The sequence below is a fragment of the Coregonus clupeaformis genome, unplaced genomic scaffold (genome assembly GCF_020615455.1).
Source record: "Coregonus clupeaformis isolate EN_2021a unplaced genomic scaffold, ASM2061545v1 scaf1481, whole genome shotgun sequence".
Taxonomy (NCBI): domain Eukaryota; kingdom Metazoa; phylum Chordata; class Actinopteri; order Salmoniformes; family Salmonidae; genus Coregonus; species Coregonus clupeaformis.
The window spans coordinates 90,199-116,427 of record NW_025534935.1 but is presented as its reverse complement, the minus strand read 5'-3'; the positions used below and the strand labels follow the sequence as shown (position 1 = coordinate 116,427).

Here is a 26,229-nt window from a genome sequence, read left to right as displayed (position 1 = left end):
TTATGTTTAGTGTTCTCCATGGCTAGTCTGTCCTTATGTTTAGTGTTCTCCATGGCTAGTCTGTCCTTATGTTTAGTGTTCTCCATGGCTAGTCTGTCATCATGTTTAGTGTTCTCCATGGCTAGTCTGTCCTTATGTTTAGTGTTCTCCATGGCTAGTCTGTCATCATGTTTAGTGTTCTCCATGGCTAGTCTGTCCTTATGTTTAGTGTTCTCCATGGCTAGTCTGTCATCATGTTTAGTGTTCTCCATGGCTAGTCTGTCCTTATGTTTAGTGTTCTCCATGGCTAGTCTGTCCTTATGTTTAGTGTTCTCCATGGCTAGTCTGTCCTTATGTTTAGTGTTCTCCATGGCTAGTCTGTCCTTATGTTTAGTGTTCTCCATGGCTAGTCTGTCCTTATGTTTAGTGTTCTCCATGGCTAGTCTGTCCTTATGTTTAGTGTTCTCCATGGCTAGTCTGTCCTTATGTTTAGTGTTCTCCATGGTTAGTCTGTCCTTATGTTTAGTGTTCTCCATGGCTAGTCTGTCCTTATGTTTAGTGTTCTCCATGGCTAGTCTGTCCTTATGTTTAGTGTTCTCCATGGCTAGTCTGTCCTTATGTTTAGTGTTCTCCATGGCTAGTCTGTCCTTATGTTTAGTGTTCTCCATGGCTAGTCTGTCCTTATGTTTAGTGTTCTCCATGGCTAGTCTGTCCTTATGTTTAGTGTTCTCCATGGCTAGTCTGTCCTTATGTTTAGTGTTCTCCATGGCTAGTCTGTCCTTATGTTTAGTGTTCTCCATGGCTAGTCTGTCCTTATGTTTAGTGTTCTCCATGGCTAGTCTGTCCTTATGTTTAGTGTTCTCCATGGCTAGTCTGTCCTTATGTTTAGTGTTCTCCATGGCTAGTCTGTCATCATGTTTAGTGTTCTCCATGGCTAGTCTGTCCTTATGTTTAGTGTTCTCCATGGCTAGTCTGTCCTTATGTTTAGTGTTCTCCATGGTTAGTCTGTCCTTATGTTTAGTGTTCTCCATGGCTAGTCTGTCCTTATGTTTAGTGTTCTCCATGGCTAGTCTGTCATCATGTTTAGTGTTCTCCATGGCTAGTCTGTCCTTATGTTTAGTGTTCTCCATGGCTAGTCTGTCCTTATGTTTAGTGTTCTCCATGGTTAGTCTGTCCTTATGTTTAGTGTTCTCCATGGCTAGTCTGTCCTTATGTTTAGTGTTCTCCATGGCTAGTCTGTCCTTATGTTTAGTGTTCTCCATGGCTAGTCTGTCCTTATGTTTAGTGTTCTCCATGGCTAGTCTGTCCTTATGTTTAGTGTTCTCCATGGCTAGTCTGTCCTTATGTTTAGTGTTCTCCATGGCTAGTCTGTCCTTATGTTTAGTGTTCTCCATGGTTCGTCTGTCCTTATGTTTAGTGTTCTCCATGGCTAGTCTGTCCTTATGTTTAGTGTTCTCCATGGCTAGTCTGTCATCATGTTTAGTGTTCTCCATGGTTAGTCTGTCCTTATGTTTAGTGTTCTCCATGGCTAGTCTCTCCTTATGTTTAGTGTTCTCCATGGTTAGTCTGTCCTTATGTTTAGTGTTTTCCATGGCTAGTCTGTCCTTATGTTTAGTGTTCTCCATGGCTAGTCTGTCCTTATGTTTAGTGTTCTCCATGGCTAGTCTGTCCTTATGTTTAGTGTTCTCCATGGCTAGTCTGTCATCATGTTTAGTGTTCTCCATGGCTAGTCTGTCCTTATGTTTAGTGTTCTCCATGGCTAGTCTGTCCTTATGTTTAGTGTTCTCCATGGCTAGTCTGTCCTTATGTTTAGTGTTCTCCATGGCTAGTCTGTCCTTATGTTTAGTGTTCTCCATGGCTAGTCTGTCCTTATGTTTAGTGTTCTCCATGGCTAGTCTGTCCTTATGTTTAGTGTTCTCCATGGTTGGTCTGTCCTTATGTTTAGTGTTCTCCATGGCTAGTCTGTCCTTATGTTTAGTGTTCTCCATGGCTAGTCTGTCCTTATGTTTAGTGTTCTCCATGGCTAGTCTGTCCTTATGTTTAGTGTTCTCCATGGCTAGTCTGTCATCATGTTTAGTGTTCTCCATGGTTAGTCTGTCCTTATGTTTAGTGTTCTCCATGGCTAGTCTGTCCTTATGTTTAGTGTTCTCCATGGCTAGTCTGTCCTTATGTTTAGTGTTCTCCATGGCTAGTCTGTCCTTATGTTTAGTGTTCTCCATGGCTAGTCTGTCATCATGTTTAGTGTTCTCCATGGCTAGTCTGTCCTTATGTTTAGTGTTCTCCATGGCTAGTCTGTCATCATGTTTAGTGTTCTCCATGGCTAGTCTGTCCTTATGTTTAGTGTTCTCCATGGCTAGTCTGTCATCATGTTTAGTGTTCTCCATGGCTAGTCTGTCCGTATGTTTAGTGTTTTCCATGGCTAGTCTGTCATCATGTTTACTGTTCTCCATGGCTAGTCTGTCCTTATGTTTAGTGTTCTCCATGGTTAGTCTGTCATCATGTTTAGTGTTCTCCATGGCTAGTCTGTCCTTATGTTTAGTGTTCTCCATGGCTAGTCTGTCCTTATGTTTAGTGTTCTCCATGGCTAGTCTGTCCTTATGTTTAGTGTTCTCCATGGCTAGTCTGTCCTTATGTTTAGTGTTCTCCATGGCTAGTCTGTCATCATGTTTAGTGTTCTCCATGGCTAGTCTGTCCTTATGTTTAGTGTTCTCCATGGCTAGTCTGTCATCATGTTTAGTGTTCTCCATGGCTAGTCTGTCCTTATGTTTAGTGTTCTCCATGGTTGGTCTGTCATCATGTTTAGTGTTCTCCATGGCTAGTCTGTCCTTATGTTTAGTGTTCTCCATGGCTAGTCTGTCCTTATGTTTAGTGTTCTCCATGGCTAGTCTGTCCTTATGTTTAGTGTTCTCCATGGCTAGTCTGTCCTTATGTTTAGTGTTCTCCATGGCTAGTCTGTCCTTATGTTTAGTGTTCTCCATGGCTAGTCTGTCCTTATGTTTAGTGTTCTCCATGGCTAGTCTGTCCTTATGTTTAGTGTTCTCCATGGCTAGTCTGTCCTTATGTTTAGTGTTCTCCATGGCTAGTCTGTCCTTATGTTTAGTGTTCTCCATGGCTAGTCTGTCCTTATGTTTAGTGTTCTCCATGGCTAGTCTGTCCTTATGTTTAGTGTTCTCCATGGCTAGTCTGTCCTTATGTTTAGTGTTCTCCATGGCTAGTCTGTCCTTATGTTTAGTGTTCTCCATGGCTAGTCTGTCCTTATGCTTAGTGTTCTCCATGGCTAGTCTGTCCTTATGTTTAGTGTTCTCCATGGCTAGTCTGTCCTTATGTTTAGTGTTCTCCATGGCTAGTCTGTCCTTATGCTTAGTGTTCTCCATGGCTAGTCTGTCCTTATGTTTAGTGTTCTCCATGGCTAGTCTGTCATCATGTTTAGTGTTCTCCATGGTTAGTCTGTCCTTATGTTTAGTGTTCTCCATGGTTAGTCTGTCCTTATGTTTAGTGTTCTCCATGGCTAGTCTGTCATCATGTTTAGTGTTCTCCATGGCTAGTCTGTCCTTATGTTTAGTGTTCTCCATGGCTGGTCTGTCATCATGTTTAGTGTTCTCCATGGCTAGTCTGTCCTTATGTTTAGTGTTCTCCATGGTTGGTCTGTCATCATGTTTAGTGTTCTCCATGGCTAGTCTGTCCTTATGTTTAGTGTTCTCCATGGCTAGTCTGTCCTTATGTTTAGTGTTCTCCATGGCTAGTCTGTCCTTATGTTTAGTGTTCTCCATGGCTAGTCTGTCCTTATGTTTAGTGTTCTCCATGGCTAGTCTGTCCTTATGTTTAGTGTTCTCCATGGCTAGTCTGTCCTTATGTTTAGTGTTCTCCATGGTTAGTCTGTCATCATGTTTAGTGTACTTTTCTATACTTATTTATGTGATTTTATTGCTTTTCATCTTGCAGATTTTCTTGTATATAAAGTGACTTTGGGTGTCGTGAAAAGCACGTAAAATAAAATTATTATATCCTCCCCAATATCAAAACAATTTAATCAATTTACTTTCAGCAATCCAAATAATCATGTTAACTAAATCAACTTGTAAATGGAGGGTGAGTTCTGTTTTATTCATGACATCTCACATGAGAGATGGCCTTGTCATACATTGGCAATGGCAAATGCCTACAGGCAGTCGAGCCATAGCAAACCAGAGGTCAGGAAACACTGGGCCTGTACATGGGGTCAGTTAGCGGATTCTTGGGTGAGAAGCACATGAATACTACAACTGGTCATTCCTAACATGGAGGGCTACAGTATGATATTGCGTGTGTGACGTGAGAGTTGGATGATAAAGATGTGTAAAGTAAACCATAATATTTTCTGTCAATTTCTTTAAAATACAGCACTTTGAAATATACTTTTATACATAAAGTTTAATAATGTGTCCCTGTGTATTGCAACAAATTCATCTACAATAGCGCACATCTTTTTTTGTCTTTTTGTACACAAAACTATGTAAACACTCACTTACCAAGGAAAATAGTTATGCATTTCAGTCAGAACATTAAAACAAAAAGAAAAGAAAACCAACATGAAAATCAGTTATATAGATGTTAAAGGGATAGTTCACTCCGAAACAAACTGATTTTAAACTCGATTAGGGAATTCCCCTCAACGCCATTCCCTCTGTTCTGTTCTGTCCCAAGGCTCTATGGGCAACTCTGGGTCCATTGTACAGTATATTCTGAGTCATTTCATTTCATGTCAGCCAGTCAGATGGTGTAGTAGTGTCAGGCTGCTGTTATTTTTTCACCACAGTCTCCAGGTAGCCAATAAACCTTCTTAGGTTGACTTTGATGTTGTCCAGCACACACAGCTGCTCAGGGCTGTACTTTCCCTTCCCCTCTTTACGAATCTGCACACAGACGACATATAATAGAGGACAGGAAACAGCAATTAAACAGATGACAACACGATTTGCATAAAGAATGCATAAAAACTGTTCCTAGTGATGGGCTGCAGCTCTATTACCTTAGCCTTGAAGACGGGTTGAAGTGCCTTCAGTGCAGACAGTAAGTTGATGTTTTTAGCTGCTCTCTCTGCCTCGTCTCCATCCGCAAAAACATCAAACAGAGCATCCAGGGCCTCTCCACAAACCACAAGGTTGGCATCCTTTGTGGCAACTTGGAGTAAGGCATTGCCAATCATCTATAAAAAAAAGATATTGCAGTGTTATCACATCATGGTCACAAAGCCAAGATGGGTTAAACCATTGAAAAAAAAGAGGAACAAAAACAGTTCCTTCTGAAGTAATCCTTAGCTATCTAAAACACATGAGGGATTACAATAATAAAGCACCTGCAGAGTTTCAGCTGTCCCCTTCTCTTTAGCCAGTGTGCTTCCTGTGATGCCTAGGATGGCCAGGGCGTTCACCCTCACACTGACCACACCACAGCGGGTCGCTGCCTCGCTCAGGCTCATCAGCTGCTGGGGGGTCATACACTGGCAACACACACACAAACATAAACAATGAGTCATCCAAGACAGACACATCGGGATAGTGCTGTGGTATTGTATAAACTGACAGACAGTTGACAGTAAGGCTAGGTAAAATGTACTTCAGGGGGAACCCTCCCCTGCTTGAGTCAGCTGTCTTACCTGTGGGATTTTCATATAGGCTATGATCTGTAAGAGGGATCGCATGGCACTGGTAACTGCCTCAAGGAATTCCTCCTCCTCAGGGATCTCTGAGTAAGCAAATTAACCAAAAATAAATACTCAATGAGACAATTACACTCCTTTTTGTTAAGGTCATTGCTGTAAAAAGAGAATCAACCTATCTAGTAAAAATAGGGTTTAATAATTAAGAGATGGTATGACATGTAGATCTAACCTGGAGCACTGAAGACCAGTGTGGCCAGATGTTGTGCGACAGCCTGAAGAGCAGCTGCTCCCCCTAGGGACTCAGCGTCCATAGTAGACAGCATGTTGTGAAGGCACGTCAGGGCTCTGTACTGTACCCGATGCATCCTGGGGGAAAATGTACTTTAGTCAACTCCTGGAAGCATGTAATCTAAAAGGCAGGTAGAGGTGTGGTTAACAAAGAGTACACCAGTAACGCCATTATAAGGCAGAAAAAGAGAATACCTCAATCAAATGGTGCCGTACATTGACACATATTGGTTGTGTTACTAGAATCATGACAAACTTCTCAAATTATCTAGTGATCTAGTATATCACAGAATATCTAGTGTCTCATACTTTAAGGACAAAGAAAATGACATCATGCTAGATAGATAATTACTTTTTTATCAAGATCTTCCAGGTGGGATTGTGACGACATACGTCCATGGCGTCGCTGCTGGGGAACTGGGTCTTCTTGAGAACCTTGAACATATAGAGACATGGATGGTTATCCCCTTCATACAGTGTTAGTGGGTATAACAGAGACAGTAGGAACACAGACTAGCCTAGTACCATGACATGACTTCTTTTATATTTTGTATGTGAAAACAGAGGGAACATCAAAAAAGACAAACATGAGACGTGAAGTGAAACAATTATGCTAGGTGAGGAAAGAAATCCCCTACACCTTCTCTGGGATGTTGTGGTTGATCAGGGCCCCGTGGACCTCAGCAGAAAGACACAGTGGGGACAGGAGGCTGGTGTTCCCTTCAGAGAGGCCGTCAGGACACATCTCACTCTCATCGCTGCTCGACGCCTCCTCCCACTCATCGTCTGACGGGTCTACAAACAAACACACAAAATGAGTCACAACAGCAGACGTATACCTCAAAAGCAACAAAAGTGAATTATAAATCCTAAATATTCAAGGAAAGACTTTTCATTTTTAGAATGCATTTGAGCATCAGACAACAGTAAGAATGCTGTCCTCTTATCTATGAACATGTACCAGACAGCTGTGTGAAACAGTAATGGTAATGAAAACAACCCCCCCAGGTCAGTACTGCTCTGCTGCCCAAACACTGCCGCCCACAGCACTCACCATCAGAGCAGCACATGTTGACGATGATCTCCAAAGACGTCTGCTGGGCTGTCAGCAAGGCCGTCGCCTCCCTCAGCTCCTCCTTGCCCCTCTGGAGAAAGAAAACCAGACTATTGACACTGCAGCAGGGACACAGCCACCTCCTACGTCCCTGAGTAAACCCTGTTGTGGGTGTCCCTCGCTCCCTGCCTGCTGAACAAAGCAGTATCTCCCTGAGGAGAGGGCCACTACAGCTCTGAATACCAACTGTAATACTCTGTGCTGCTTCATCAATATTCAGCTGTTTCACAGCATTTAACAGTGTGGAGGAGTCAGGTACGTACTCTGAATATTAAAAACTGAAAATACAATACTCTTTACTCAACCCTGTCACTTTGGATCTCTATAACCATAACTCAAAAGAGATTGATGGGTTTGTTTCTGAGTGAAAAAGGACAGGACTTACAGGCAGGAGGTCAGAGAAGTCTTTATCTATCTTGGTTGCCTTGCCATTCCTCCTCGGGCCAGCCCCCTCCTCCTCCTCATCCTCCATCTCCTCTACAGCTGCCTGGTGGTCCTCCATGTTCCCTGCCTCTGAGGCAGTGGCATTGCGGGCCACCTCAGCCTGGCGGTGCTGGGGTATCAGCGTGCCAGCATCCAGCTCCAAGCACTGGGACAGGGTGGCCACCAGGGCGTTGAGGGTCTGGGCCTGGCGGGCCATGGGCAGGCTGCTCTTCAAGTTCCACACTGACCCTGTCAATGGACGGAGCACACAATGAGCACTGGAATCAGACCAGTTATTTAGTTAGGCTATCAACAAACCACTTCCAACCCCCGACTCTGACTAAGCAACAAATGCCCTTAGTCAGAGAGTGAATGCGGAGTCAGTTGTTCCTCACGTGACCGGTTGACATTGTGAAGTATACATCTGTAAATAATGTGACAACAAAGATGTTGTAGCCGTACCTGCAGCCAGTGTCCTGAGCAGTGTGTGAGCCATGCCTGTCTGTGAGGATAGCAGCACACTCTCCAGAGTCCCTAATACAGCATTGTTCATACTACACAGCAACTCTGCATTGTCCTCAGTCACTGTGTGCAAACAGTGGGCTAAAGACAGAGAGGGAGCAGGGACTTACTACAAAATACATAATCAAGTAACATATTGAAATAGTGAAAATGCTAATTAAGGTGGTGTGAAAATTGGTTTGATGAGACTAACCTGCAGACAAAGCCAGCTTGATGTTGTGAGTGTGTCGCTCCAGACACTGTAGGATAACATCCAGAATGCCTGCTTTGTTGAACACAGAGACTGCCTGGCTACTGCTCTCACTGACAGACAGGGTGATGATACAACAGGAGAGTATGGTGTGAAACAACCATACAAAACATTGGCAAGCTAACAGAATTAAATATAATTTCGGATATCTATGGGTAGGCTACTCGATGCATGTCCAGATCACTAGGTGGACCTATGAACGTAGGCTGACCGACCAGCTGACATTTGTGTTACTACTACTGTTACTACTACATTTACTATTTTTTTTCTTACCAGAGATTCCACAGCAAGTTAACTGCTTCATTGGCTACATCTTCCACTGTGTTTTTCTGCCCTTTTAACGAGAGGGCAGCATTGGTCTCAAACCCAGCACAGCACTGTGGAGAAACAGTCCTGGGGTTCAGTCACTATGAAAACACCAGACGTGTATTTGAGTATCTAGTATTTAATATACTTTTTTCTGTGAGTATTTTAAAATACGCAGCCCAGAACAAGTACCTTTATTTGAGTATTTGAATGGTCATTTGTAAAAATAATAATAATAATAGTTTACCAAATTGTATGAGAGAATTTTCAAATACTTCTTTCAAATACTATTTCTAAGTGTATTTCCAAATACATTTAAATATTCAATTACTTGTCTTTTCAAATAAAATATAGGCCTCGCTATCTTAATACTTACTTTGAATGTATGTGAAAGTAATTGAGATATTTGAAATAGTATTTGAACCCAGGTCTGGAAAACACACAACACATCAAGGAATGGAGGTATGTAGGTGCTTAACTTCTCAGACATGCACACTATGAAATATGTTGTTCAAAATGTGAAAAAACATAACCTTTGTGCAGCAGGGCCACACCCATAAATACATCAACTTTAAGGTGCCAATCATGGGAATGATTTACGAAGGAAGACCTCACCTCTCGAAGCAGAGCAGTCAGAGGAGTCATGACGTCCTGTTTCACCATGTCCTCACACACCTCATGACCCCCACAGGCACTCAGGTTCCTGATGTGAGAAGAACACATCACTCAGTCTTTGAACGATAACTATTACATCAGTGCTAACAGTTAATTGAGGGTGTGGTATGTCAAGAGGACTCGCTCAGTGTCTGTTTAGCAAGCCAAAGCATCCTTCACTAACCTACTTCTGTCTTACAGCACATAATGGCTTGAACTACCATCTACAATCACAACTAACATTTAGCACACTCTCCGAACAAATTAACAATATCTGAAAGGCTTGATCCTCAGTCCAGACTCCACACCATCCCTCTCACATCTCTCAGGGGGGCTGTTAGGTGGCTAGTACTGGGTAGTGAACATCCCTGTGGGAGGCTGAGGGCTCACCTGAGTGCCCCTGTGGCAGTCTCCCTGACGGCCAGGCTCCGGTCCAGCAGTAGGGGCCCGAGACGTCTCACCGCATCCCGCTGGAGGAAGCCTGGGATGGTCTGGCTCTGCTGCACCACACGTGATATGCTGGCACAGGCAAACTCACGCACATCTGCACTGGGACTCTGCAACTAAACACATACAGTATTCACAGGGGTTATTTGGATATTCACTTTTTCATACCATCTCTGTTCTTTTATCTTCCAGTTGTATTGTGTGAAACACTGTTTTGCGGCACTGAAATAGATTTTACCATGTACTGAACAAAAATATAAATTCAACAATTTTACTGAGTTACAGTTCATATAAGGAAATCAGTCAATTGAAATACATTAAAAAGGCCATAATCTATGGTTTCACATGACTGGGCAGGGGCGCAGCCATGGGTGGGCCTGGGAGGCCATAAGCCCACCCACTAGGGAGCCAGGCCCAGCCAATCAGAATGAGTTTTTCCCCACAAAAGGGCTTCATTAGACAGAAATACTCCTCAGTTTCATCAGTTGTCAGGGTGGCTGGTCTCAGACAATCCTGCAGGTGAAGAAGCCGGATGTGGAGGTCCTGGGCTGGCGTGGTTACATGTGGTCTGCGGTTATGAGGCCAGTTTGACTTACTACCAAATTATCTAAAACAACGTTGGAGGCGGCTTATGTAGAGACATTCAATTCTCTGGCAACAGCTCTGGTGGACATTCCTGCAGTCAGCATGCCAATTGCACGCTCCCTCAAAACTTGATATATCTGTGGCATTGTGTTGTGTCACAAAACTGCACATTTTAGAGTGGCCTTTTATTGTCCCCAGCACAAGGCACACCTGTGTAATGATCATGCTGTTTAATCAGCTTCTTGATATGCCACACCTGTCAGGTGGATGGATTATCTTGGCAAAGGAGAAATGCTCACTAACAGGGATTTAAACAATTTGTGCACAAAATTTGAGAGAAATAAGCTTTTTGTGCATATGCAAAACGTCTGTGATCTTTTATATCAGCTCATGAAACATGGGACTAACACTTTACATGTTGCGCATATATTTTTCAGTATAGTTCTGTGAAATATTAATTAATATTTTTTTTGGGGGGGGGCACATTTGAGCATTATTATAAAAATATGTATTAACACTTGTTTGCCTGCCACTGTTTTTTTTCATCTGCGGGAAGATCCTTAGGAAGACATTTCATTTGTCCTATGGAAACATTGGTAAACAACATTGACATGCATATGAATAGCAGAACTGACCTGCAAGCGTTTCTAAAATAGAGTGCAACAGACATGAGCCATTAGACCGAAACACTGCAATGATTCCAAATAACAGTACTGTGATCAGATCTTGGGGCTTACTTTCTCCAGTAACTCTCCAGCTGGAGAGTCGACTCCATCACAGACTTCATCGTGGTCCTCTTCCACTTCCTTTACAGCAGTTACCGACAGTCCCTCTGCGTTGAACTGGGGACGCCTAAATTTGTTAGTCTTACTTTTACCCATAACTTATTTCGATTAAGTGCGGAAAGATATATCTATCATGTAGTAGGCTGTCACACTATCTCACATCATTTTAAGCCATGTGGAACATCGGTGGAGATTCGGCGAGTGCCGTAAAATAGTGCTTACTCTCGCAAAGCAGAAGGGGTGTCGTATTTATGTCGCAAAGACGAGACCAGGGCACCGTCTGAACACTTTAAAGATGAATCCTTCTACTCTTCTTCTTTGAAATAATGATCGGTCTAACATGGCTGGAAAACCACAGAAACTAATTTGCAGTGAATATAGTTATCAAACAATGCTTAAACGTATGAATACAATAAAAAGTACTATAAAGACCAAATTACACATTGAGGAGATATACTTTCAAACAAGTTGTATAGGCATTCACAATCTGGAGCAAAAACATAGCTCAGTCTACAGGTTGCAACCATATACTACAGTAAATAACTACAGTAAATCACAGGATTCATGTCTTCACACAAGTATTTATTAGGTATATAACAATTAGTTTAAAAATACAAAGATTTATCTAAAACAAATGAATGTCATCATTAGAAATAAACACATCTGAACTCATAGCGAATGAGTTATGTCAAAGGGTGTGTGAGCCCAGAAGCAGCTTTAAGGGAGACCGTAACAGTGACTGAGATGCTGTTAAAAAGGCATTTGATGTCATCTCCCCTCACAATTTTTCATTCATACGTAATGGGGTACATCAACATAATCACTTCTCAGTGTTTCCCCAATCTCCTTCCTTACATTGTTTCAGATCCCCCAAACAGGATTCTGGTCCTTGTGTCAGTCTGTTGTCCAGTGGCAATCTTGGGGCTTACTCTTGGCAATCAACATAGTGATTAAGAACATTTAACCCCCCCCAGAGTTAGTGGTTATTGGATGTGTGGCCGTGGTTTGAGAATTAGTTTCCCTGTCTGTAAAAGAGAAATAACCATCAAAGTCAATACAATGCACAGATGTACAGACAATAATTCCAAATAAATTAAATTATGTTAGAGATGACCAAAAACGTGACAGCTGGATTGAATTGATTAGGAATTAAGGTAACCTCAACAAAGATGATTTATGTATCTTACATCATCGCAGGACATGTTGTATTCTGCTAAAACCGTCCGACAGCGAGCTGCAATACTTGGAGAGTGAGTTAAAGGAGAATTTATGAAGGGTCCACAGCCGCGTTTCAACTTCTCATTGCTTGTTGTGCAGTATCAGGGCACACAAAAGAAATTAACAAAAGCTATAAAAAAACAACACCCAAATACATCATTTTGTTAACTAACACGCTCTCAGTATAGTGATGTAGTTCTTTAGATGTTGTACACATGAAATTGTGTCATTTCAAACTTTATCTGCAAAGTTATATAGTAGCGCTGTTTCCCCCACGCAGCTGTGCAGGCCGAGCATGTTCTTATTGTACACTGACATAGCCCGCGCAGCACAGCTGGTAGAAGAAACATCTTGAGTCGCACAAAATGGAATCTAACGTTGCGGATAAAGTTCAGAATGACACAATTTAATGTGTACAACATCTAAAGACCTACATCACTATACTGAAAATTCTCCTTTAAAGGAAGTAGTGATACTGTTTGGATGGTAAATTACAGCTATGGACCTGGTGGCCTTGTTTGTAATCCTACTGAATAAATTAAAAATGTGGAACTTTAAGCAAGAGGAAGGATACATTGATGGTGCAACGACTCGTTTGTGTATTCCAGCAAAGAACAGAGCGATCAAAGTGATGCAGCTGATGGTGAAGAACGGATGGTTCCACAATGATGAGAAGAAAGAAACCTGAGAAAAGACAACAGCCAGAGGTACTGAGATGAGACAGGCAAAGAAACACAACCAAACTAAAATCACAAACACACTGATCTGTGTGAAAGGTATCCTACTTTATCTCATACACGATCAAGCTGCTATCACAAACATACTGACCTTCTGTGTGTCAGGGTCTATCAACCAGTTCCAGGCTCCAGTCGCCGTACAAACAGAGACCACTATTAGAATCACTGAAACGAATGTGAGACATTGAATTATATCCCCTGAAAACAATTAGCAGAATAATGTAGGTCTGAATCCTTTACAAGAAAACACAAAATACTCAGGCTTGGAGGCAATTTACTCTTTAAATGTTGTTGATTATGGTTTGACAGTTGCAATATAGTCATTCATTATGGTTAGACAGAGTTGGACCTGAAAATACTTACTTCGCCACCTCCCTGTTGCAGGTTGCAAACAGGAGACGTATTCTGTCAATCTTCTCTCAAAAGCTTTTAGGTCTGCAAAAACAAGCAGCACGTCAGAGCATTCATATACATTTCCACCAATGTTCTTGATCAAAACCATACAGAAGGAACATAAAATACCCTATATTTATGTGTGCTTGATTGGTTTGGAACCGATGGAGTAGTCCCAAAAGTAAATCAAACACACCTGCATAGTGAAGGCTCTGATTCCACTGAATTGCCATTGGAAGAGCACGCTTGCAAAAACTTCTGACACTGTCCAAAGCTAACTAGTGTCCAAAACTACTGAATTATGTTTAGTTTGGACTGGCAAAACAAGGCTAGTGTTATATTTAACGACCTTCTGGGATAACCTGGTCATTAATAATATCAATCAAATCGGGTAAAGTATGTGTATAGCTTCTGCCGGGCTAATAACTATTTATAGCATAGCTAGCCGGCTAATTAGATCTTGTGTACCTAACAAGCCTTCTTTGTGCGAATTTCTTTCGTACAAGTTAATGTCGAACCACCGAGGAGGGAAATCAGCAAAAATATGTAATTAGCTTTGGTATTGACTCATTTACCAATTAACAATGTCCTTTAAGAGCAAAGGTTAGCCTAGCTAGCTAGCTAGCTAGCTAGCTACGTCACCGCGGCTGGCTAATCAAGCCGTCAAACGACTAAAGTGCATTGCAAAGGCACGTTTGTCACCGTGCGTTTTACTTCAAAGCGAAACTTCACTTATAATAACATGCATTATGATTTGTGAAAATAAATGAATTTGCTTGCCATGTTGACTACCTTCGGCTTGTTCCAAGGAATTCATTGCTGTCACTCTCCGGCTGGTGGTTGTGCTAGCTAGCTAGTTCTCCTGGGCAATGGGGAACCAGTCAAAACCTTAACGTGGATTGGCCGATTTCAAAAAATGTTCTGTGATTGGTTTAAACAAGAAGCTACGGCGCAACCACAAGCACCAACTAATCGACTCTTCAGATATGATCTGAAAGTAGGTCGCAGAGACTAAATAGCCATGCATTGAATATGTATTTGTTTAAAAGCATGTTTATTGAGTGTTCAAAGACAACACAAGCAGCTCTGGTGAAAGAATGTTTTATATTTACAGAATACAGAATGTGTTTTATAAATCTCACTGATCTCATTAAAAACGTTGTGAGGAATCTTTGGTCAATGGCAGAATCTAGATTTGCCTAGGCTACATTACAATTACATCACATTAAATATGAAATGTTACAGGCAATCAAGTTCTTAAATAGTGTAGCCAGCTTTGTTGTTTTTGGGTACCAGTTTGTTTGCCAACAACACATTAAACATTTCCTTCAGCACTTTATCCACATCATCATCAGGTATGTCTTTCATATCCAAAACATCAACACCATCCTGGTTGTTGTAGGTGACCTCACTGAAGGTCCAGCCAATTAGGGCTCTGAATCCTGTAGCCGTCTGCAGTGAGCAGATGGACTTGTTGGTGAATAGAGACTTTGGATCTGTCTGAAGGCAGTGGGACGTCTCTAGGAAATGATCAACCCCACGGGGAACCAGGGTGAAGCCATATATCTTCTTGGTTGGGCTCTTGTCTACCAGAGGGGAGTTGGTAAAGGCATCATTGAGAACTAGAGGCTTTCGACCAGTCTTCTCCAGGGTCCACAGGTCTCCATCTTGTATGAGACGGAAGACACCAGGGGATTGTGGCTGGTCCTTCCCGGAGATGAGCTCAAGAGGGTGCCATATTTGGGAGGATACCCCAAAGCTCACGTCTGCAATGTAAGCAGTCCCATCAATGACTACCTTGTTGATGAGGTGAGAGTCTATGGGGCCGAACTGGTTTGTGGTGTTGTTGTAGACTTTTGAACCCAGTGTTACTGGATTATAACCCATCTCTTTTAACACCCAAGCAAAGAGGAGGTTATTCTCACAACACCAACCCCCCCGGTTGCTCCTCACAATCTTATTGAAAATCAACTCACGGTCCATAGTCATCTTCTCACCACAGTGAATGCTGAGGTTTTCAAATGGGATTGACATCACATGGTGTTTGTGGACCTGGTTCAGTGTTTCAAGGTCTGGTTTAGAAAATGGGCCGTGGAACCCGATCCTCTTGAAGTACTCTTCCAGATTCATTTTGTCCTAAGAGTTAAAACAAAGACACTGCATGAGTTTCTGCTTTTGCAGAATTTACGACTACATATACAGAAATTGACATCCGCTAATATCTCATTCACAAAGTGTTTTTCACATAGAGTAAGATCCTCTTTTCAATTGAAACACCACCATGTAGGCCCAATTCTTGAATTGAAGGATAAAATATTAAAGAATAGACAAAAACTTGCGCTACACAAGGATACTACATGGAGGCACTGGCAGCTATTTTTAATTTCCTTTTGATGATTACTTACTTTCAAAGGCAGTGAAAAAGTAGCTTCTCAAAGTACTGCTTGCTGTTCAGAGTTCTTCGGGGCAAGAAGGGCAAAGCAGTTGTGCATTAAAAGAGATAAGAATGGCTCTTGCATGACATAAAAACAGAGCACCCTGGACTTTGCTCATGTACTGTAAAGCAAAACTAAAATTCACTTGTAAAACACTGCAGCCTTGTGGTGTATCTGGGAACTGTTCCACATTTCAGATACACTGACACCACTCCCCCCCAACTATGATTTGAATTATAGCCAACTGCTGTAGTAGGATGTTCCAGGGACACACACAAGAATGAGACAATTTATAGGTATGATTATAGGTTTGATTTCCCTGGGATGTTCCTGTGACAACATTCATCTATATTTTTCGTAGCTGTCTATTTACCACCACAAACCGATGCTGGCACTAAGATTGAACTGAATGAGCTGTATAAGGCCATAAGTAAACAGGAAAACGCTCATCCAGAGGCAGCGCTCCTAGTGGCCGGGGACATTAATGCAGGGAAACTTAAATCCGTTATACCTAATTTCTACCAGCATGTTAAATGTGCAACCAGAGAAAAAAAATTCTAGACCACCTTTACTCCACACACAGAGACGCGTACAAAGCTCTCCCTCGCCCTCCATTTGGCAAATCTGACCATAACTCTATCCTCCTGATTCCTGCTTATAAGCAAAAAACTAAAGCAGGAAGCACCAGTGACTCGGTTAATAAGGAAGTGGTCAGATGACGCAGATGCTAAGCTACAGGACTGTTTTGCTAGCACAGACTGGAATATGTTCCGGGATTCTTCCGATAGCATTGAGGAGTACACCACATCAGTCACTGGCTTCATCCATAAGTGCATCGATGAGTCATCCCCACAGTGACCGTACGTACATACCCCATCCAGAAGCCATGGATTACAGGCAACATCCGCACTGAGCTAAAGGGTAGAGCTGCCGCTTTCAAGGAGCGGGACTCTAACCCGGATGCTTATAAGAAATCCCACTATGCCCTACAACGAACCATCAAACAGGCAAAGAGTCAATACAGGACTAAGATTGAATCGTACTACACCGCTCCGCGCTCGTCGGATGTGGCATGGCTTGAAAACTATTACAGACTACAAAGGGAAGCACAGCCGCGAGCTGCCCAGTGACACAAGCCTACCAGACGAGCTAAATCAGTTCTATGCTCGCTTCGAGGCAAGCAACACTGAAGCATGCATGAGAACATCAGCTGTTCTGGATGACTATGTGATCACGCTCTCCGTAGCCGATGTGAGTAAGACTTTTAAGCAGGTCAACATTCACAAGGCCGCAGGGCCAGACGGATTACCAGGATGTGTACTCCGAGCATGTGCTGACCAACTGGCAAGTATCTTCACTGACATTTTCAACATGTCCCTGACTGAGTCTGTAATACCATCATGTTTCAAGCAGACCACATAGTCCCTGTGCCCAAGAACACTAACATAACCTGCCTAAATGACTACCGACCCGTAGCACTCACGTCTGTAGCCATGAAGTGCTTTGAAAGGCTGGTCATGGCTCACATCAACACCATTATCCCAGAAACCCAGGACCCACTCCAATTTGCATACCGCCCCATCAGATCCACAGATGATGCAATCTCTATTGCACTCCACACTGCCCTTTCCCACCTGGACAAGAGGAACACCTACGTGAGAATGCTATTAATTGACTACAGCTCAGCATTCAACACCATAGTGCCCTCAAAGCTCATCACTAAGCTAAGGACCCTGGGACTGAACACCTCCCTCTGCAACTGGATCCTGGACTTCCTGACGGGCCGCCCCCAGGTGGTAAGGGTAGGTAACAACACATCTGCCACGCTGATCCTCAACACAGGGGCCTCAGGGGGTGCGTGCTCAGTCCCCTCCTGTACTCCCTGTTCACCCATGACTGCATGGCCAGGCACGACTCCAACACCATCATTAAGTTTGCAGACGACACAGCAGTGGTAGGCCTGATCACCGACAACGATGAGACAGCCTACAGGGAGGAGGTTAGAGACCTGGCCGTGTGGTGCCAGGATAACAACCTCTCCCTCAACGTGATCAAGACAAAGGAGATGATTGTGGACTACAGGGGGGAAAAAGATGATTGAGCACACCCCCATTTTCATCGACGGGGCTGTAGTGGAACAGGTTGAGAGCTTCAAGTTCCTTGGTGTCCACATCACCAACAAACTAACATGGTCCAAACACACCAAGACAGTCATGAAGAGGGCACGACAAAGCCTATTCCCCCTCAGGAGACTGAAAAGATTTGGCATGGGTCCTCAGATCCTCAAATAGTTCTACAGCTGCACCATCGAGAGCATCCTGACTGGTTGCATCACAGCCTGGTATGGCAACTGCTCGGGCCTCCGACCGCAAGGCACTACAGAGGGTAGTGCGTACGGCCCAGTACATCACTGGGGCCAAGCTTCCTGCCATCCAGGACCTCTATACCAGGCGGTGTCAAAGACTCCAGCCAACTTAGTCATAGACTGTTCTCTCTGCTACCGCACAGCAAGCGGTACCGGAGCGCCAAGTCTAGGTCCAAAAGGCTTCTTAACAGCTTCTACCCCCAAGCCATAAGACTCCTGAACAGCTAATCATGGCTACCTGGACTATTTGCATTGCCCCCCCCCCCCCCCCCTCTTTTACGCTGCTGCTACTCTGTTTATTATCTATGCATAGTCACTATAGCTCTACCCACATGTACATATTACCTCAATTACCTCGACTAACCGGTGCCCCCGCACATTGACTCTGTACCGGTACCCCCTGTATATAGCCTCCCTACTGTTATTTTATTTTACTGCTGCTCTTTAATTATTAGCTATTTCTATTTTTTACTTAATACTTTTTTTATTTTCTTAAAACTGCATTGTTGGTTAAGGGCTTGTAAGTAAGCATTTCACTGTAAGGTCTACATCTGTTGTATTCGGCGCATGTGGCAAATAACATTTGATTTGATTTGATTTGAACGAGGTCCTTGGTCCTGGCTGGGACAACATATTAAATCCCTGATATTTCTCTACCCTGTCAATAAAGAGGAGGGGTTACCTACTACGTCAAAAGTGTAAAGTAGGAAGTTTGCGTAGCCCATGCACTGACAAGTCATGAAATCGCTCGCAGTTCCCTCCAAGAATTTCACTAGCTCCGCCCAAGAAAATTGTTTATAAAATAGTAACAGCCTGTCACACCGATTAATTAATTTAAGCATTGATGCTGGACAAATGAAAGGGTTGCTACGTTATAACGCCAAGGTAAAAGCCCGTTTTCAATTGAAATTAAAGTGTTTGCTGTTCAATAGCCTAGATAACAGCATGTAGACCAGTAGATGTCAGCGATCTGATTGATACAGTACAGGTTTACACAACTGTCATTGTCGTTCTCTTATGTAGCTAAACTAGTTTGCATCAAATGTTGCGTTCATGAAGCTAATGTAGCCAAACGTCAACGTAGCATCATCAAGTAATAGGCCACAATGTTAGAAGTATGGCTACAGTAGACGTGGTGAGGTTGCAGGTTGTTACATTTACAGCACTACTGGTTGTTATACATTTCGGCACGTGTCTCTTTTACAAGTTCCATACTTTAATTCATGCTCTCTCTGAAGGTATTGTGTGGTGTTATTTCAAGCACATTGACCTTCAAGTTTTATTTTCAGTGAAATGGAAAAGGCGCGAATATGCACGTTTTTGATTACCGGTGGCAGTGGATACTTTGGTTTCCGGTAAGCCCATCAAAATATAAATATTTTACATTATTTGTTGCCTGTACATAGTGTTAATCTCATCAATACACAATAGAACTTGTACATTACCAAGTGAATGTGCAAAATAATTCGTTAACAGTAGTTCTAAAACCCCAGTAGGGGGAGTTATCATACCAGTTATTCTAATGATGTTATTCACTGTAGCCTATTCAGTCTGTATTACATACTAAAGTGGCAGAACCTTATTACTCCATCAATTTAATCCCTGTTTACAACAAATTGTTGTGACTTACTAATGGTAGCTTCATACGCAGTGCTTGACTTGGAAAGGAGCTTACCGGAGTTGAGTACCAGCATCTCAAATGTTCTTCTGCTTGAGCTCCTGTTCCTCTTATAGAATATTAGCTCAAAAGTATTGTGAAGCTCCTGCACCTAAATATAAACAGTACTGGCACTCAAAATGAGTACCTGCACTTATTTCAGTCCAAGTCAAGCACTGTTCATAAGTAGGCTAATGACTTTCCTATTTCGTTTTTTTTTTTATCATGGGGATAATGTTGAACTGAACATTCCTTGAATATCCCTCACTACTACATGTGCAAGGTTTCCCTATACCCAATATTCCAGATTAACAGGATGACTGTATTCTTCATTTCTTACAGCCTTGCCTGCTCACTACATAAAAAGGGAGCTAAAGTCATCCTGTTTGATTTGAGGCCACCCAGCCTAGAGGTTCCAGAGGGCATTGTGTTCCTAAAGGGAGATATTTGTGAGTATGCTCAGGTGGAGAAGGCGGTCACTGGCATGGACTGTGTTTTCCACATCGCCTCCTACGGCATGTCTGGCAGGGAGCAGCTGAACAGGAAGCTGATTGAAGAAGTGAATGTCCAGGGCACAGAGCATGTCCTCAGGGCCTGTGTAGAGGCTGGAGTCTCCAGGCTCGTCTACACCAGCACATTCAACGTAGTGTTCGGAGGCCAAGTCATTGAGGGTGGTGACGAAAGCCTCCCCTACCTACCTCTCCATCTCCACCCTGACCACTACTCCAGAACCAAGTCAGTAGCTGAGATGGCCGTGATGAAAGCCAGTGGTACAGAGCTGAAGGACGGGACAGGTGTGTTGAGGACCTGTGCTCTGCGTCCAGCCGGTATATACGGGCCTGGCGAGCAGAGGCACCTGCCCAGGATCGTTGGGTACATAGAGAAGGGGATATTCAGGTTTGTGTATGGAGATCCGAGAAGTTTAGTGGAGTTTGTCCATGTAGACAACCTGGTGTCTGCACACGAACTGGCTGCAGAGGCTCTGACGTCAGAGCACCAGCACCGCTCTGCTGGACAGGCATACTTCATCTCAGACGGAAGACCTGTCAACAACTTTGAGTTCTTCAGACCTCTGGTGGAGGGTTTGGGTTACTCTTTCCCAAACTACGTCTACCCGTCTCTCTCATTTACTTTGTTGCGTTCCTCACTGAAATGATTCACCATCTCATCGGCCCAATCTATAACTTCCAGCCTCTGCTCACACGCACAGAGGTGTATAAGACCGCGTGACACATTACTTCAGCATGACCAAGGCCAAGGCCGAGCTGGGTTATGAGCCCCAGGAGTATAACCTGGAGGAGGTTGTGCAGTGGTTCAAGAGTAGAGGTCACGGAAGAAAACCTAGTGGTTCACGTCTCCAGCGACTGATACTAGATGGTCTTCTATTAGTGGCTCTAGTAGCTCTGGCCCTCGCATACCTCCCAGTGGTTGGCAGTTAATCAGCAGCCAGTAATAAAGTGATAAATCTCAATGGCACATTTAAATGTTGAAACTTGTGCTATACTAGTGGTGATGGATTGTTTGGTTCTCCTTTTATTAATTACACTTTTGGCAGTTTGTAATAAAACAAAATAATATTATTAACCTGAATTAGACCTGTTCAAATTAAAGACCACATAACCTTGTCTTAATAAACGACCATGATTGTGTTTTGTGTAAATTCCAACAATAGATATACCTAGTTAGATATAATATAGCTAACTTTTGTCTTAATATTGGCAATTGTTGGACACAATGCATTTTGTTTTTGGCAGGCGTTTAAAGCCAGAATGGAATGTTTGTTTTAATTTGTGCCTGACCATAGTCCACTAGTTAAATGCAGTATTTACATAAGGATTCTCTAAACTTGATAATGCATAAGAGACATTTTTTACATTTTAGTCATTTAGCAGACGCTCTTATCCAGAGCGACTTACAGTTAGTGAGTGCATACATTATTTTTGTATTTTTTTTTTTCATACTGGCCCCCCTTGGGAATCGAACCCACAACCCTGGCGTTGCAAACGCCATGCTCTACCAACTGAGCTACATCCCTGCCGGCCATTCCCTCCCATACCCTGGACGACGCTGGGCCAATTGTGCGCCGCCCCATGGGTCTCCCGGTCGCGGCCGGCTACGACAGAGCCTGGATTCGAACCAGGATCTCTAGTGGCACAGCTAGCACTGCGATGCAGTGCCTTAGACCACTGCGCCACTCGGCAGATGTCTATTGGTACAAACAACATTTGGTCCCACTTTAAATGAAGTACAACTTATAAAGGCTTTATAAAGCATACATAAAGACTTCATAAGCACTACATAAATGCTTCAAAAATCATCTATAAGCATATGTCAAATGGTGTATAATGGGTGACATAACCATTCCCACTGTAGGGTGAATTGCCAAATGTAACCGCACACTATGTATGTTTATACACCATTTAATGAGTATGACATATGCTTATAGATTATTTGTGACGCATTTATGTAGTGCTTATGAAGCCTTTATGTATGCTATATAAAACCCTTTATAAGTTGTACTTCATTTAAAGTGGGACCCAACATTTACATTGGGCCCTTTTCCCTGATTTAGTTTTTACATCTCAATTGGAGATGGTAATAAGAAAGATGACGGACAATGTATTGTAATGTTTAACGATAAGATTTTATGTTTTTTTATACTGTATAACTTTGAAATGTTTCATGAGGACCGACACAGATTTTTAGTCAATAAGGGATATTTTTCTTTATTTTAGTTGGATAATGTTATCATAATGTTCTTGAATAAAATGACATGACTGAACAGCCTGTGATTTGTGTTTGTAATGAGTTGCACAAAGTAATAGCCTAACTTCATAAAAAATTGGGGCCAAGTCTTAGCTTAATCATCACACATTATATAAACTTTTTTTGTAAATTATAAAAGATCAATCTTTTTGAGACAATGCAATATTTTGCTGTCAAGAATAAAATCATAGATGCGAGTCATGCGACAAATAAGAAATGCATAATCTTGGTGGCAAAAGCCCTTTGTTGATAGACAGAAGAGAAGCCTTCCCTGCATTCGGCATCTAAACTGTGATACATTCTGTCCAGCATTAAAACTTTGATACGTGTCCAGCATGCTCTAGAAACAATCCATTCTAAATTCAGTGAAGCTGTTTCTGTCCCGAAACCGAAAAGGGCAAAGGAAATTGGGCCAGGTGAGACTGGTCCTTTGTGCAGTTTTTTAAGGCTGAGATGAATGCAGCCGTACTCTCTCGGGACTATTCTTTTTCAAACCCAGGCACCCCCTTGCTGAGTTAGTCGCAATCATTGTTTCGCTCCAGCATTAACCACATTCCAGAGAGGCGGAGTGCACCCCGTCCACTTCCTCGCATTCCTTCTCCGCAAACGAGTCCCTTGTGCTAAATTGGGTTTAAAACTTGTTTTGACGCACTCTGTGTCTTTTAATACGTAAGATGTGGCTGTTAGTGGTGCATTGCAATATTTTCTCTATTTAACATTTACATTTGAGACTATTTTGGAAAACTGGAGAGAAACTGACAAGGGAAAATTCCTCCGCGCAGCGCGCCATTGACTGTAAAGACCTTTCAACTTAACAAAAACTGAAGTTGACAAACGTATCCTCACGTTGAAACTTTGTGATAAGGGTTTATGTTTTCGAAGATGAAGATCATGCACTGCTCCGAGATTTCCAAGCACACTGGCGGTTCAGCAAACAGGCGACGATTCCTGGATTGAGCCTGCGTTTTGTTATGATTTCCAAGTGAAATGCAATTACTGCTATCTCTCACTCGGTAGTCGGCTTGTGGACTAGTGCGCTCTTTCTCTGAATTTGTTCCTCGCCTCTGGAGCAAACCATGGATCACTATGAGGAAGATTTGGGACTCCGGGCGAGTAAATTAATGGAGGACCTTTCCTTATATGAAGCATACAAGGATGGGATGTACAGTTCAAGGAGGGACATGGTTATCAACCCCGATTTGGATTTTTCGTCTCCAACGATACACGAGCAGAAAAGTAAGACAATGAATGGCAACTCTGCGCCTCACCAACAGATACACACCGTTGAGAATTACATGTCTGGGAATAAAGTGACACTGCGGCTCCCGTGCGCCCCGTGAATGGCAACAGAGCCGTTCCTGTGGATTATTGCACCCCTCAAAGAGACATAGTTTATCCTAATGAAGATAGCTATTGCACCAAATCCGGAAATTGCTTTGCCGTGTTATAGCGGCGCGTCCGAGCGGCACAGGAGGTACTCCTTGGAGGTGCAGGGGGCATAGGTACAGCACTGGTAGCGCGTACGATGGAGTGGTTTTGAACAAGCCAGTACCGCCACCTGGCAACAGATGCAACAGTATCTGTGTTACCACCAACCACGACGGCAGATACAATGCAACCAGCCCGCGGTCCAGTTTCGCATCCTCCCTCTCCTCCCAGGAGCAAAGCAAACATGCAAGCCCGAGGTCGAGCATCAGTAGCCCGCGCACGAGTCTGGTGGTACCCGGGCAAGACAAGTACACGAGTCCCAGGTCCAGTCTGGTACACTGTGAAGGGAGCAGTGTCCTCAGCCCCCGGTCTAGCTATGCAAGTACAGCCAGCGACACAAGTAAACATTCCAGCCCAAGGGCCAGTCTGAACAGCTATGACTGCTGCAGTAAGCCCAGCAGTAACCGCACCAGCGGCATCAGTATGGGCTACGACCAAAGGCACATCAGCCCCAGGTCCAGCACAGCGAGCCAGTATTCTTGTACCACCAGTCCACGCTCTAGCTATTCTGATTCGCGTTACATGCCTGTGGGGAACCATGATCTGGAGGGTGCGGTTTTGCATGGCATGCCGGTGGCTAGTCCTCGGTCAAGCATCTGCAGCCAGGACGGGTGCGCAAGACCCGGGACAATAGCTAACTGCGTCGTTAGTCCCCGGTCCAGTATCTCCAGTCACAGTTCCAGAAGTTCCCGGAGCTCCAGGGGATCTATGAGCACCTACCCGGATCTCCAACTGCCTTCACCCAGGTCCTCAATGCTGGGGACTGGTTTGCAGGAGGACATACTAACTCACGATTGTGGAGATACCAACGGTGTCCATAATCGTATCCATCTCCAAGCGCTCTCGGGGATGCCAGAAGCCCAGCCACAGCATGCACCACAACAGTCAACCCAGGCAGGGATGAATACAGAGGTGACCGCTGGATCACCATCATCTTCTTATGGGCTCCATACGAAAACTCCAGCCTCAGGGCAGAGGTTTAAACTACCTTACCAGGTGACCCCATGCCGGGAAAGTGGCCCAAGCCAAGCAGAAAGGAGTCTGGAAGCACTCACCTTGGAGCTGGAGAAGGAGTTAGAAATGCACATGAAAAAAGAATACTTTGGTAAGTGTAACTCCTCCTATGAACACTATTGATTATAAGGAACACTATGAGTGTGCAAAAAAGTGAGAATAAAGCTTTAAAATAGCAAAACATGAAATGAAACAATAATTGTATTGACTTTTCTTTATATTTGCATATCTTTTTTTAGATTACATTTATGAAAGCTCCCAAAACATGTCTCAATAAGAGGTCAGAATTAGGCTATTCTTACACAAAGTCAAATGAATTAGTCATGTAAAAATGTAAAAGGGCCAGACTACATCCTCCATGTTCCATGTGTTTGGTGGTCTGATAATAACCCTCATGGTTATGAACTTGAACTCTGGTGCCCTATGGTCCATACATGGGTGGAAGAGAAGTCAATTGATGGGCATCACTGGGTTACTTCATCTTCAGCTGGGTCACTAACCTCATTAGTCCTCTGTAGCTCAATTGGTAGAGCATGGCGCTTGTAATGCCAGGGTAGTGGGTTCGATCCCCGGGACCACCCATACGTATACGTAAAAATGTATGCACACATGACTGTAAGTCGCTTTGGATAAAAGTGTCTGCTAAATGGCATGTTATTATTATAGCTGAGCACATGTTCATTGGCAGCACAACACAGGTCAGGCCATCGATATTTGGAAACATTTCCAATCATAACACCTCTAATTCTATTGCTAGACACAAACGTCTCATCACCTGTTCTAGTTGATTTACTAATACATATTTTCCCTGTGGTAATTTACATTTAAGTCATTTAGCAGACACTCTTATCCAGAGCGACTTACAAGTTGTGTTTACACTGAGGATCATTTGAGTTTATTTGAAGCATGAGCTTTAATGAGAGCAGTGCAAAAACAAAACATACATTTTTCAAGTTTAAGAATATTATCTCCACATTACATATTGTGTTGTCATAATATTTAGTGTGTTTGATATTGTGGGAGGCTGAGACAGAGTTAGGCTAACTGGAGCATTAACTGAGTGATTAGGCCCATTTTGTCCATGTAGCCAGCTGACCACTGATTGGTCAAACAGTGTTGTGGCCTGGCCACAGCAGCCCTGCCACTGATCAATCAGAAGTGG

The 26,229-nt window shown here is 43.2% G+C and overlaps 5 protein-coding genes across 6 annotated transcripts in view; 2 read left to right on the top strand and 3 right to left on the bottom strand.

Annotated features, from left to right (window-relative positions):
- Positions 1 to 3,989: 3,989 nt before the first annotated feature.
- Positions 3,990 to 11,195, bottom strand: LOC123487134 (HEAT repeat-containing protein 3-like). The gene is made up of 15 exons (XM_045218288.1): positions 10,947 to 11,195; positions 9,568 to 9,740; positions 9,139 to 9,226; positions 8,491 to 8,594; positions 8,161 to 8,270; positions 7,908 to 8,048; positions 7,408 to 7,694; positions 6,963 to 7,053; positions 6,549 to 6,703; positions 6,261 to 6,343; positions 5,850 to 5,986; positions 5,615 to 5,703; positions 5,315 to 5,458; positions 4,988 to 5,164; positions 3,990 to 4,871 (listed from the first exon to the last, which is right to left on the bottom strand). The coding sequence occupies exons 1-15, from the start codon at positions 11,088 to 11,090 to the stop codon at positions 4,758 to 4,760; spliced, it is 2,037 nt and encodes a 678-aa protein (XP_045074223.1). The 5' UTR covers positions 11,091 to 11,195; the 3' UTR covers positions 3,990 to 4,757.
- Positions 11,196 to 11,555: 360 nt separating this feature from the next.
- LOC121534752 (nuclear envelope phosphatase-regulatory subunit 1) lies at positions 11,556 to 14,242 on the bottom strand. 2 transcript variants are annotated; one of them, XM_041841334.2, is made up of 6 exons: positions 14,135 to 14,242; positions 13,313 to 13,384; positions 13,041 to 13,114; positions 12,787 to 12,896; positions 12,182 to 12,236; positions 11,556 to 12,019 (listed from the first exon to the last, which is right to left on the bottom strand). In XM_041841334.2, the coding sequence occupies exons 1-6, from the start codon at positions 14,157 to 14,159 to the stop codon at positions 11,978 to 11,980; spliced, it is 378 nt and encodes a 125-aa protein (XP_041697268.2). In that variant the 5' UTR covers positions 14,160 to 14,242; the 3' UTR covers positions 11,556 to 11,977. The 2 variants fall into 2 exon arrangements, with proteins under 2 accessions (XP_041697268.2, XP_041697267.2); XM_041841333.2 differs by having other exon boundaries at positions 14,123 to 14,225.
- Positions 14,243 to 14,377: 135 nt separating this feature from the next.
- Positions 14,378 to 15,866, bottom strand: LOC121534753 (arylamine N-acetyltransferase, pineal gland isozyme NAT-10). The gene is made up of 2 exons (XM_041841335.2): positions 15,748 to 15,866; positions 14,378 to 15,478 (listed from the first exon to the last, which is right to left on the bottom strand). Exon 2 carries the CDS (start codon positions 15,470 to 15,472, stop codon positions 14,600 to 14,602), a length of 873 nt encoding a protein of 290 aa, XP_041697269.2. The 5' UTR covers positions 15,473 to 15,478; positions 15,748 to 15,866; the 3' UTR covers positions 14,378 to 14,599.
- A 3,043-nt stretch (positions 15,867 to 18,909) lies between these two features.
- LOC121534754 (short-chain dehydrogenase/reductase family 42E member 1) lies at positions 18,910 to 21,738 on the top strand. The gene is given in 5 exon segments (XM_041841336.2): positions 18,910 to 19,027; positions 19,432 to 19,497; positions 20,142 to 20,899; positions 20,902 to 21,021; positions 21,024 to 21,738. Coding segments are annotated over 4 exon segments (1,155 nt in total). The 5' UTR covers positions 18,910 to 19,027; positions 19,432 to 19,435; the 3' UTR covers positions 21,239 to 21,738.
- Positions 21,739 to 23,321: 1,583 nt separating this feature from the next.
- Positions 23,322 to 26,229, top strand: part of LOC121535803 (Wilms tumor protein 1-interacting protein homolog) — a 36,980-nt gene continuing 34,072 nt past the window's right edge. The window contains 4 exon segments of the mRNA XM_041843095.2: positions 23,322 to 23,876; positions 23,879 to 23,991; positions 23,993 to 24,058; positions 24,060 to 25,158. Of these exon segments, the coding sequence (XP_041699029.2) occupies positions 23,642 to 23,876; positions 23,879 to 23,991; positions 23,993 to 24,058; positions 24,060 to 25,158 (1,513 nt within the window). The 5' untranslated portion in view covers positions 23,322 to 23,641.

Excerpts from the sequence above, each read along its gene's own strand:
- LOC123487134 (XM_045218288.1), bottom strand. The coding sequence starts at position 11,090 with ATGGGTAAAAGTAAGACTAACAAATTTAGGCGTCCCCAGTTCAACGCA. Across the intron at positions 9,227-9,567 it reads ACTGCCACAGGGGCACTCAG|GAACCTGAGTGCCTGTGGGG; the intron begins GTGAGCCCTCAG and ends TTCTCACATCAG. Across the intron at positions 5,704-5,849 it reads ACTGGTCTTCAGTGCTCCAG|AGATCCCTGAGGAGGAGGAA; the intron begins GTTAGATCTACA and ends TTGCTTACTCAG.
- LOC121534753 (XM_041841335.2), bottom strand. The coding sequence starts at position 15,472 with ATGAATCTGGAAGAGTACTTCAAGAGGATCGGGTTCCACGGCCCATTT.
- LOC121534752 (XM_041841333.2), bottom strand. The coding sequence starts at position 14,159 with ATGAATTCCTTGGAACAAGCCGAAGGTAGTCAACATG. Across the intron at positions 12,897-13,040 it reads TAGACCCTGACACACAGAAG|GTTTCTTTCTTCTCATCATT; the intron begins GTCAGTATGTTT and ends GTCTTTTCTCAG. Across the intron at positions 12,237-12,786 it reads CGAGTCGTTGCACCATCAAT|TATTGCAGCTCGCTGTCGGA; the intron begins GTATCCTTCCTC and ends TCACTCTCCAAG.